The sequence below is a fragment of the Lithobates pipiens genome, unplaced genomic scaffold, assembly GCF_037356315.1.
Source record: "Lithobates pipiens isolate NorthernLeopardFrog02 unplaced genomic scaffold, aLitPip1_a1.2 Scaffold_16, whole genome shotgun sequence".
NCBI classification, from domain to species: Eukaryota; Metazoa; Chordata; class Amphibia; order Anura; family Ranidae; genus Lithobates; species Lithobates pipiens.
Window position 1 is genome coordinate 102,417,353 of NW_027507748.1, and position 12,650 is coordinate 102,430,002.

Here is a 12,650-nt window from a genome sequence, read left to right on the forward strand (position 1 = left end):
GTTAGGGGGTACCCTAGACCTAAAGGTACCTACCACTAACAGCCCTAATACTTATAACAGTCACAAAATGACAGCAAAAAAATGAAAACTGCTATTGGTGTCACTGTGACAGGGGGGTGCGGGGGGGGGGGGTGATTTGTGTGCCTATGTATACTGGTGTTAGTGTGCTGTTTGTGTAATTCACAGGGATGTCTTCTCTCCTCGAGCTCCGGAACGAAAAGGCTTCACGAGGAGAGATGATGTCACTTCCTCTGCTTCTGTTTACAGTTTCAGAAGCAGAGGAAGCTTCTCATTCGTCAGGAGCGACCGTGAGGGAGAGGCCATGAATCAGTCCCCTCAGGATGGATCGCTCCTGGAACAATGCCGCCCGCGGCAGGGGAGTAACATATGGGTACATTACTGTGCCTGCCCTTGCCATTCTGCCGACGTATATCAGCGTGAAGGGGTCGGCAAATGGTTAAGAGTTCCCTTCACTGGAACTAAGGGGCCAAGTCCAACCCCTGAAAAAACAACCCCACACCATAATTCCCCTCGACCAAATGATTTAGACCAGTGCACAAAGCAAGATCCATAAAGACAAGAATGAGCAAGTTTGGGGTGGAGGAACTTGACTGGCCTGGACAGAATCCTGACCTCAACCTGATAGAACACCTTTGAAATGAATTTGAGCGGAGACTGCGAGCCAGTCCTTCTCATCCAACATCAGTGCCTGACCTCACAAATGCACTTCTGGAAGAATGGTCAAACATTCCCACAGACACACTGGTTAGGCCTTGTGGACGGCCCACCCAGAAGATTTGTTGTTATAGCTGCGAAGGGTGAGCCAAGTCAATGTTGAACCCTGCAGACTAGGACTGGGATGGCATTAAAGTTCATGTGTGTGTAATGCAGGTGCCTCACTACTTTTGACAATATAGTGTAAATTATTTGCTGTACACACTTAAAGTGTATGTAAATATACCATTAAAAGTATTTTATTATATCTGTTTGACAAGTGCAAAAAAAGTAAAGAAATCTTGTGCGCTGATCGCTTCCTGTGCTTTCTACCTCTGCACTGTTATCAGTTAGCATTGTTCGCTGGTATTTGTGGATTACAAAGCACCTCCCCTCGGAAGTCCTAACATACCTTGTCCTAGGGTGACAAGGCTGCTCAGCATGGTTGTCCCCTTAGGAAAGGAAGTGTGTTAATAGAGGGATTACCAGTTTAAAGTGGTTGTAAACCCTTAAGCCCTATACACACTATCAGATTTTCTGCTGATTTTTTCCTTCGGATTTACCAAAACTGTATAATATGAGGTCAAACCTTAGGAGTTTCAATTTGTATGCAATCAGGCAGACCCTTGCACTACATGGTTTTGGTAAATCTGAAGACGAAAATCTGCAGAAAATCTGATAGTGTGTATGGGGCTTTACAGACCACTTTGTGCTACCGGTAAGCCTATAATAAGGCTTACCTGTAGCTACCCAGGATATCTCATAAACCTGCACGGTTTAGGAGATAGCCCCTGTATTTTCATGTGCCAACGTCATCGGCACATGCGCACTGACACAAACTGAAGCAATGGCACGTATGTGTCGTCGCTTCAGTGAGTGTGCCGTTACCGCGTGCATACGCGGGAGTGACACCATCACGGCTTCGGTCAATCACAGCCGGAGCCTCAATTTCCCCGGAAGTAACCCCTCGGGAGTGATGTCAGCCGCCGGAGCGGTGTACGGGCACCACAGCGAGGGGTTCGATCTCAGGTGAGTAATTACATAATAAGCTAGTATGTATGCATACTAGCTCATTATGCCCTTGTCTTGCAGGTGTTAGTGTTTTTTTTTTAAAGTGGGTTTACAATCACTTTAAACTAAAGGAAAAAAGTGTCAAAAAAGAAAACTAATGCTGCCTAAGGACTGGTAAGCTAAAATACTATCACTTTTGTTCTTGGGTTTAGTTATACTGTAAGCCTTTAAAGTGGTTGTAAACCCTTACAAACCACTTTGACCTACAGGTAAGCCTAGATTAAGGCTTACCTGTAGGTCCAAGAAATATCCAAGAGATATTTACAAAAAGACAGGCACCGCTGTCTACGGTGCATGTGCCGTAGACAACGGCACGCAGGTGCACTGAGCACAGATCACGGCGATATGCCACTCGTGTCGGCTCCCGTGCGCATGCGTGGGAGTGACGTCATCGCAGCTCCGGCAAATCACCGCGCCGGAGCAGCGAGACCCGGAAGTCACTCCAGGATACATGGCAGCGGTGAAGATAAAGGAGGAGGACTGCTTTGGGGGCTTCGTTCTCAGGTAAGTTATTCATAATGAGCAAGTATGCTATGCATACTAGCTCATTATGCCTTTGCGTTGCAGGTTGCATTTTTTTTATTTATTTTTTAAAGTGCCTTTACTTCCTCTTTAAAAATATGATAACAAACAGGAGCGTGTTATACAGACTACAAAATCATGAGATAAATACAGAAAAAAAAATAACAACATTTGTGTGGTCAGGTTATGAATAATGTATTTGTTTTTCAGACATGAAGAGAAGGATAGTAACTTGGCCCCGGACATCCATGAAAGACTGTCTTCAAGTCAAACAGAAGAGGTGGGTAATATACAAACACACTCTACATACACAGATAAATGGATTTGAGGTGTGGGGAATGTGCTGAAGATGCATTGATAGTTACTTATTAAAAAAGAAGTTTGGGCTTTGCAAAAAAAAAAAAATCTTATATTCATGTAGGTGGATGCGATCTCTATGCCAGCTCTGCACTGAGAACTGAGCGATCAAACACAGCCGATCACTCAGCTCTCCCCTCCGCTCTGAGCAGAGAGCCCTGACTGTCAGTCAGGGCTCTCTGCTCTACCCCTCCAGTGCTCACTGGAGCGCTGGGCTGGGGAGGCTCTCAGTGGATCGCTGAGAAGCCAGGCTTCTGGGTGGATCCCGACCATATGAACCAGCTCTGTGACAAACACACAAACCTGTGGCTAAGCCCACTGTCAGCTGAAAACAGGCTACAGGGATGCAGAATGAACTGCACTCCTGTGATCCATAGAAGTACATCCAAAAAAGCTTTGGCTGGACTTCTCCTTTAAATCAAATCAGTTTTTTATTCCTCAAACCTGGACTGTGGAGCTGGTTCACAGTCCGCTGTCGCCCGATCACTCACACACACCTCGGTGCCCCGCCACCGCCGCCGCGCCCCCCTTACCAGGCTCCATGGGCCCAGGATCTTCATGGTGGGTGTCGGCGGCTGGAGGGGAAGGAGAAGATTGGACACACATCCTCTCTCCTTTCCTTCTTCTTGTGATCCAGAAAGCGATGTCTGACGTCACTTCTGAGTCAAGCTCTCTGTTTCCCCAGCTCGCTTGTCCGGAAAAGGATGTTTTGCAATGCGATCTGCATTGCAAAACATTCAGTGGAATACAGGAGAGGCATGCGGGGTCTTTTAGACCCTGCATATCTCCATAAAGAGAACCTGTCACATAAAAATCATCACATAGGGGACTGTTTGTCCCCTATGTAATGAAAAAAAGATAAGTAAAAAAATATACATAATATATTGCACCCAATCACATAAAATCCCCCCCCCCCCAAAAAAAGATGAGCCCCCCCCACATATATACAAACCTAAACGCATGCATCGGGATACATACGCGTGAAAACACCGCTTAAGATACACGTTACATATCACCGGAGTGAGAGCAATAATTCTAGCACAAGACCTCCTCTGTAACACTAAACACTGATACCTATAGGGGGCATCGCCTATAGAAAATTTTAGGATACTGTAGTTTGATTCCATTTTATGGGTGCACAAAAAATTAAGGTTTGGCATGCTGGGTATCTATTTTTACTTTGCGGTAATATCCTGTGACATAAAAAATTGCAACTACCACTATTTTATTCTCTGAGGTGTCTGCTTACAGGAAAAAAAAAAAAAAAAAATATATATATATATATATATATATATATATATATATATATATATATATATATATATAAAATATTTGTGGGTTTTGTGTAATCTTCAGGTCTAAAATTATTTTTTAAACATGTGCAAAAAAAAACAAAACCCCAAAACGGCCCTGGCAGCAAAAGGGTTAATGGTCAAAGGTAACTGAATATAATTTATTAATGTATACAAATGTATACTTGTGTAACTGCCTTATAAAACCTTGATATTCCTGCTCAACAGACTGATCCTGTTACTAGCTATGTAGTTGTAGCCTGTCTTCATATCTGTAAAACATTGCCACAGGGCAAGTGCATGTTTGTCTTTTGAAGCACATATAGTTAAATACTAAACACAGCGACCAAAATGTACATTTAGGGATCGATCACATCATGTCTATTGAGCTTTGTTGATCTGCATAGATCAATGCAAGCTGAACATTTTTTGAGCATTCGTTTTGTATATGGAGCAGGGAGGGGGTGGGGAAGGGAAGGTAAGCTCAGGGTGGACATAGTCATTGCATGTTCACTAGCACGTCTATAAAGCTGGCAGGAGGCAGTGCAATGGCAAAGAGTCTACAGGCTGTAAAGTGGTATTAAATCCAAAAGCAAACATTTCTTATATTGCAGCTTACCAATTCATGGATGTGATGGCTGTATTAGTTTTATTTTTTAGGCTTTTTTTCTTCTATTTTCATCTGGTGATCTTGCCAGTAAGTCTGTTGTTTTTCACAAGCTCAAGCTCTCCAGCAGAATTTATTGGTTTACATGGATGAGGCAAACCACTTAAAGCAGGGTTCCACCATAAAGTGGAACTTCCACTCATCGGAACCCTCCCCCCCTCCGGTGTCACAATTGGCACCTTTCAGGGGGGAGGGGGGTGCAGATATCTGTCTAAGACAGGTATTTGCACCCACTTTTGGGCATAGACTCCCACGGGAGTCTATGCTGTTTCCTGTCCTGCCACACTGTCTGCTGGGACACACACGGGTCCCAGAGACAGCGTGGACCACTCCTAGTGCGCTGCGTGACTCGCGCATGCGCAGTAGGGAACCGGGAAGTGAAGCCGCAATGCTTCACTTCCTGATTCCTTCACCTAGAATGGTGGCAGCAGCAGCCGAGAGCCGAGCGATCGATCGGTCTCGGCTGCCGACATCGCTGGAACCCGGGACAGGTGAGTGTCCATTTATTAAAAGTCAGCAGCTGTAGTATTTATAGCTGCTGGCTTTTAAATTTGTTTTGTAGGTGGAATCCCTCTTTAAAGTGTTACTAAACCCAGGACCCTGCATTCACTATATCTGGTCTTCCACGGTACACAGAACATGGAAATGCAATTATTTTAGTAAATATAAACTGCTAAATACCTTTTCTCATCATCAGTATATAGCAGTCTTGTGACTTCTATCAGTGCCTGGTTAAAGTTTGTAAAAGGAGTTTTCATTTTACTATGATTTTACTATAAATTATCCTTTGAGGCTGCAGAACCCCTGACACTCTGTCTGGACAGTGCTGATTGGCCCTGTGCTGATCACATGCATCCTCCCAAGAAAAAAACTCTAGCAATACACACCAAACTGAGCATGTGCAGAGTCCCCCCAAGCCTCTGTACTGTCAGGATATGGAAGAAGGGGAGGATCAGAGAAGACAGGATCAAACAGCCTTTTTATACAATACAGAGGATTAACCCCTTAGGTTCCACAGTGAGTATAACAAGCATGCTTTACTGCATATAAAGACTGATTTCACTGTTGTGGGTTTAGTAACACTTTAAGACCCCTTTCACACTGCCAGTGTTTTTCAGGCGCTACAGCGCTAAAATAGCGCCTGAAAAAAGCGGCTCCTCTCACTCCAGTGCGAAAGGCAGAGGGCTTTCACACTGGAGCGGTGCACTGGCAGGGCATCACAAAAAGTCCTGCCAGCAGCTTCTTTGGAGCGGTGAACTCACCACTCCTCCACCGCTGCTCCACCGCTCCTCCCCATTGAAATCAATGGGGCAGCTCTGCGATACCGCTGGCAAATCGCAGCTCCGGCGGCATTTTGCGGATGGATTTAACCCCTTTTTGGATGTTAGCGGGGGTTTAAAACCGCCGAATAGTGCCACTAAAACGTCGGTAAAGCAGCGCTAAAAATAACGCCGCTTTACCGCTGACGCCCCTTGTGGCTCAGTGTGAAAGAGCCCTAATACTGGCAGGGGCGAATAAAATGATCAGCTTTTATTTATTCATGTAAATAATTGGAAAGCTGCAATATATTACATTTATGGTTTGGGGTTTAATACCGTTTTAAACTCTAAAAAGTGAAGGTGCCTTTCTTGTACTCTGTACCACCACAGCACAGCAGGATGATGCCGCGTACACACGACCGGTATTTCCGTCAGAATAAACTCCGAAGCCCCATACACACTATCAGTTTTTCTGCTGAGTTTTTTCCTTCAGATTTACCAAAACCGTATAATATGAGATCAAACCTTAGGAGTTTGGATGTGTAAGCAATCAGGCAGGCACTACATCATTTTGGTAAATCTGAAGGAAAAACTCAGCAGAAAAACGAATAGTGTGTATGGGGCTTTACAGTATTTCTGACGGAGTTCCGCTGAAACGGGCTTGCCTACACACGATCACACTAAAGTCCGTTCACTTAGAACGCGATGACGTACAATGGGACTAGAAAGAGGAAGTTCAATAGCCAGTAGCCAATAGCTGCCCTTGCGTCGTTTTTGGTCCGTCGGAATAGCATACAGATGAACGGTTTTCCCGGTAGGAATTGATTCCGTCAGATTTAAAACATGTTCTATTTCTAGGTCCATCTGAATTTTTGAAGAAAAAAAAGTCAGATGAAGCCCACACACGATCGGATTATCAGATGAGATGATTCCGTCTGACCTTTTCTGCCGGAAAGTCCAGTCGCGTGTACGTGGCATAAGAATCATCAAGTGAATTACTAAAATTTTATTTTTGTATGTAAACGGTTCTGGTAAATGTTCTTGAATTCTGCCTTTAGCTGTTTGGCTTCCAAAGTCCTTTAAAATCTTCTGTTCCCCGCTTTGTGATTTTTACCTACAGGTAAACCTATAATAAGGCTTACCTGTTGGTAAAATGAATATCTCCTAAATGTACATTGTTTAGGAGATACTCACCCTGCATGCAGCCGCTGACGTCAGTGGTGCATGCGCTCTGAAGGTCCGGTGTTTCGTGCTGGAACTTCAGAGCTCCTTCCCAGGACTGTGGGCACCCACATGTATGCGCAGGAGTAACATCATCGCGGCTCTGGCCACTCACAGCACTGGAACCCGAAACTAACGTCAGCTCCCTCTTTGGGGACCGGGTGCCACTGCGGGGGCTTCATCATAAGATGGTAAATGGTATTTCATAATGAGCTAGTATGTGATGTTTACTAGCTCATTATGCCTTTGTCTTATGCCTCGTACACACGATCTGACTTTCCGACAACAAAACCGTGGAATTTTGTCCGAAGGGTGTTAGCTCAAACTTGTCTTGCATACACTCGGTCACACAAATGTTGGACAACAATTACGAACGTAGTGACGTACTAGACGTACTACATGGTTTTTCAGCTCTTTAGTGCCACCCTTTAGACTTCTTCTGCTAATTCCGTGTTAGTAGAAGTTTGGTGAGTGTTGATTCACGCTTTTCTTTTCGCGTTTTTCATTTTGCGCTTTACAGTTTGTGCTTTTCAGTTAGTTTCTGAACGGCCGTTCGTCAACCAGACATGTTGCGGAATCAGAGGAGATAACGTGTTATTTATTATTGACCTTGGAGTCATTGCTTTGACATAATTTTTTTGGTTGAATAATGATGTGATTTGGTATATTTTCTATATTTTTGGATGCATAGAATGCACTTTTTGGTTAAGATCTATTGGCAGATAGCATGTAAAAAAAAATTTTTTAATGCACAATAAAAAAAATTGTGGAGAAATGTAACTATGTAACTTGGCTATGTGTTTTACTTCAAATGACAGTTTGGGAGTAGGCAGTTACATTTAAAAAAATACAACGTAAAATTGACAAGGGACACCAACATAGTTGTATCTTTTAAAAACTACGGGATAATGGTGTTGTGGTAACTTACACAAATAAAAAAAAAAAAAAAAGCATAATAATATTATTCTTGATATCACTAGAAAAAAAAAGCCTTTGAAAGTTTGTTTGCAATAACTCCATCAGTATCACCAGCAAAGCAGCTTCATTATTATCCCATTAACCACTTAACAACCGCCCATTGCCGATTAATGGCTTCAGGGCGGCTGTTTAACTCTGAGAGGCCGTTAATTAACGGCCTCCCCTGGGGCACGCAGACGAGATCATCCGTGACCGCCGGGTCCAGTGGACCCGGCGCATCACGGATCACGGTAAACAGCCGCTCGTCGCGGCCGTTTACCACGTGATCGCTCCGTCAAATGTACCTCTCTCTGTACCGATCGGTACAGCGGAGGGGAAAGAGATCGGTGTTAGCAGCGCTGTGGGCTGCATCTGCAGTGCCCACATCGCTGCTCACCGAATTTAATCCCTCAATTCCCTGCCATTACCCTGCAATACCCTGCAATACTCTGCAGTACCCTGCCATTACTCTGCAGTACCCTGCCATTACTCTGCAATACCCTGCCATTACTCTGCAGTACCCTGCCATTACTCTGCAGTACCCCCCCATTACTCTGCAATACCCTGCCATTACTCTGCAGTACCCTGCCATTACTCTGCAGTACCCCCCATTACTCTGCAGTACCCTGCCATTACTCTGCAATACCCTGCCATTACTCTGCAATACCCTGCCATTACTCTGCAGTACCCTGCCATTGCTCTACAGTACCCCCCAATACTCTGCAGTACTCTGCCATTACTCTGCAGTACCCTGCCATTACTCTGCAGTACCCCCCAATACTCGGCAATACCCCCCAATACTCTGCAATACCCCCCAATACCCGCCAATACTCTGCAATACCCGCCAATACTCTGCAATACCCCCCAATACTCTGCAATACCCGCCAATACTCTGCAATACCCCCCAATACCTGCCAATACCCCGCCTATACTCTGCAATAACCTGCCATAAATTGCCATACCCAGCCATACTTGGAGATACCCTGCAATACCCAGCCATACTGGGAGATACCCAGCCATACTCGGTGATACCCTGCAATACCCAGCCATAGACGCCCCCCCCCCCCCCCCACCCCTCACCGCCCTCCGGTGCTTCTACCAACTCGCCAATACGATCAAAGCCAGAATCTTTTTTTTTTTTTTTTTTATTTCAGGCTTCCCAGCCTAGAGGTGAGATGTGGGGTCATATTGACCCCCAGATTTCACTGTAAAGAGGACCTGTCATCCCATATTCCTATTACAAGGGATGTTTACATTCCTTGTAATAGGAATAAAAGTGATCAAAAATTTATTTTTGGGGAAAAAAATGCCAAACTAAAATAAATAAAGTAAAATGAACAATAAAAAAAAAAATTGTCCCCATGTGCTCGCATGCAGAAGCGAACGCATACGTAAGCCCCGCCCACATATGAAAACGGTGTTCAAACCACACATGTGAGGTATCGCCATGAACGTTAGAGCGAGAGCAATAATTCTAGCCCTAGAACTCCTCTGTAACTCAAAACATGTAACCAGTAAAAAAAATGTAAAGCGTCGCCTATGGGGATTTTTAAGCAGCGACGTTTGGCACCATTCCACGGGCATGTGCAATTTTGAAGAGTGACATGTTCGATATCTATTTACTCAGCATAACTTCATCTTTCACTTTATGCAAAAATTGGGCTAACTTTACTGTTTTTTTTTTTAAGCACAAAACAGTTTTTTCCCCAAAAAAAACGCGTTAGAAAAATTGCTGCGCAAATACCGTGTGAGATAAAAATTTGCAACGACCACCATTGTATTCTCCAGGGTCTTTGCTAAAAAAATATATATAATGTTTTGGGATTCTATGTAATTTTCTAGCAAATAAATGATGATTTTTACATGTAGAAGAGAAATGTCAGAATTGTCCTGGGTGCTCCAGAACACCTGATGGCGCTCCCTGCATGTTGGGCCTCTGTATGAGGCCACACTATGTAAAAGTCTCACACATGTGGTATTGCCGTACTCGGGAGTAATAGCAGAATGTGTTTTGGGGTGTAATTTGTGGTATGCATATGCTGTGTGTGAGAAATAACCTGATAATATGACAATTTTGTGGAAAAAAAAAAAAGGAAAAAAAATCTTGATTTTGCAAAGAATTGTGGGAAAAATGACAACTTCAAAAAACTCATCATGCCTCTTACTAAATACATTGGAATGTCTTCTTTCCAAAAAGGGGTCATTTGGGGGGTATTTGTACTTTTCTGGCATGTTAGGGTCTCAAGAATTGAACTAGGCCGTCAGTACTTCAGGTGTGATCAATTTTCAGATATTGGCACCATAGCTTGTGGACTCTATAACTTTCACAAAGACCAAATAATATCCACCAATTTGTACTTATTTTTACCAAAGATATGTAGTAGTATAAATTTTGGCCAAGATTTATGAAGAAAAAATTACTAAACTGCTAAATTTTATAACAGAAACGAAGAAAAATTCATTTTTTCACAGAATTTTCGGCCTTTTTTCTTTTATAGCACAAAAAATAAAAAACTGAGAGGTGATTAAATACCACCAAAAGAAAGCTCTATTTGTGTGAAAAAAAGGACAAAAATTTCATATTGGTACAGTGTTGCATGACTGAGTAATTGAAACAGTTATACAGAGAAAAGCCGTGCTTATGGGATGGACCACGATAAACAGGGATATAGATGTATATTAATGTACCCCCAGAGACTTTCTCTCTTTATTACTTTTTGTTAATTTTAAGAGGTTGCTGCCTCCCTGGAATACACGGGCTGTGTTAAACGGCCCGTGTTGAAGAGTGAGTAATTGTTGTGGAAATTACATTTGAGGTAGCGCCAGCAGCCCACAACAATTAATGACTGAGTAATTGTCATTCAAAATGTGAGAGCACCAAAAGCTGAAAATTGGTCTGGTTATTAAGGGTGTTTAAGTGCCCAGTGGTCAAGTGGTTAAAGAAGAAAAGAATGTGCGCTGCATTTTGAGATTTGCTGTGTCACGAATGTTAATTCTCCATGACGAACGCTAGTTTACAAGATCGACCGCTTCTGCTTCCAAGCAGTTTGTACTTCGGACTTTTGTCTGACGTACTTGTTTACACACGATTGGAAAATCCCACAACACACATTTGTTGGCGGAAAATTTATAGACATGCTAGCCAACATTTGCTGGCGGAAAGTCCAACAACAATTGTCCGATGGAACACACACACGGTCAGATTTTCCACCAACAGTCTGACATCCAACATTTCCCATCGGAAAATCTGATCGTGTGTACGACGCTTTACAGCTGTTTTTTTTTTCCAAAGGGTATACAACCACTCTCATTCTGAGTGGCTCAGTTCATGTTGCATTGTAGCTCTTAACGGTTCCTTATTTACAGGGACAGATCCACTCCTGACTTAAATCTCTCCAACTGTTTTTCCTTCAGTTATCCTTAATTTGGGTAGAATTATAGATATAACAAGAACTGCCCAATGTGTATTTATTCTTTATGTCCACCCTTCATATTATTGTGCTGCATATGTTTCTAACACTAGTTAACAAGAAAGGTAATGGTGTTGCCCACTAGCATCTAGTCCTAGGGATATGACATGTTGTAACCTGAGTGATGGAATTTGTTTGCTTCGCTCTGGGCTATATGAAATGATGATCCATTGATTGGTAAGGGTGTGTCTTTTGTTCACACATTTTGGTGCTGAAAGCGTCCCTTTTTTCTATCTCTGAAGATTTGTTCTAGCCCCCAATACTTTTACCGAACTGACCGTAATGCCGCGTACAGACGAGCGGAAAGTCGGACAGAAAAAGTCAGATGGAAGCGTTTCATTCTATATTCCGATCATGTGTATGCCTCATCTGACTTTTTAAAAAAAAAATTCTGACGGACCTAGAAATAGAACATATTTGAAATATTTCCGACGGAACCAATTCCTATCGGGAAAACCGCTCGTCTGTATGTAGGTCCGACGGACCAAAAACGACACATGCTCTGAAGCAAGTACAAGATGGAAGCCATTGGCTACTGGCTATTGAACTTCCTTTTTCTAGTCCCGTCATACGTGTTGTACGTCACCGTGTTCTTGACGATCGGACTTTGGTGTGATCGTGTGTACACAGGACAGTTTCAGCGGAACTCCGTCGGAACAACCTTCAGAGTTTATTCCAATGAGAAAACCGGTCGTGTGTACGCGGCATTACTGAATCTTTGACTAGATAGTACCAGTGCTGCTGGGTAAACCAATACTGAATGAGTATTGATGGATCAATCCCACTAGACAAGTAGCAAATATACCTAATGCCCAGTACACACAATGAGAAAATCAAAGGAAAAATACAGCAATTGTATGATAATCTGATTGTTGGTACACGAGAGCTGATCAGTTCATGCAAAATTATCCGAAGGGACAAAATTTTTCTTGTATGATACTAGAACGAATGATATTCACTTAATCCGTACAATATTTGTTAAAAAAAAAATCGTAAGACCAAAACCACGCATGCTCGGAAATGAAAGAATACATTACAATACAATACAACACATTACATCACTTCTGAAGTTGTATTCTGTCATATGGGAATTTTCATAACTTTAATAACCTCTTCATTT

The 12,650-nt window shown here is 42.9% G+C and overlaps 1 protein-coding gene across 1 annotated transcript in view; it reads left to right on the forward strand.

Annotated features, from left to right (window-relative positions):
- CRYBG3 (crystallin beta-gamma domain containing 3) overlaps window positions 1–12,650 on the forward strand; it is a 252,163-nt gene that overhangs the window by 54,587 nt on the left and 184,926 nt on the right. Inside the window, exon 2 of the mRNA XM_077480179.1 lies at window positions 2,518–2,587. Within this exon, the coding sequence (XP_077336305.1) occupies window positions 2,518–2,587 (70 nt within the window). The remainder of the gene's footprint in view (window positions 1–2,517; window positions 2,588–12,650) is intronic.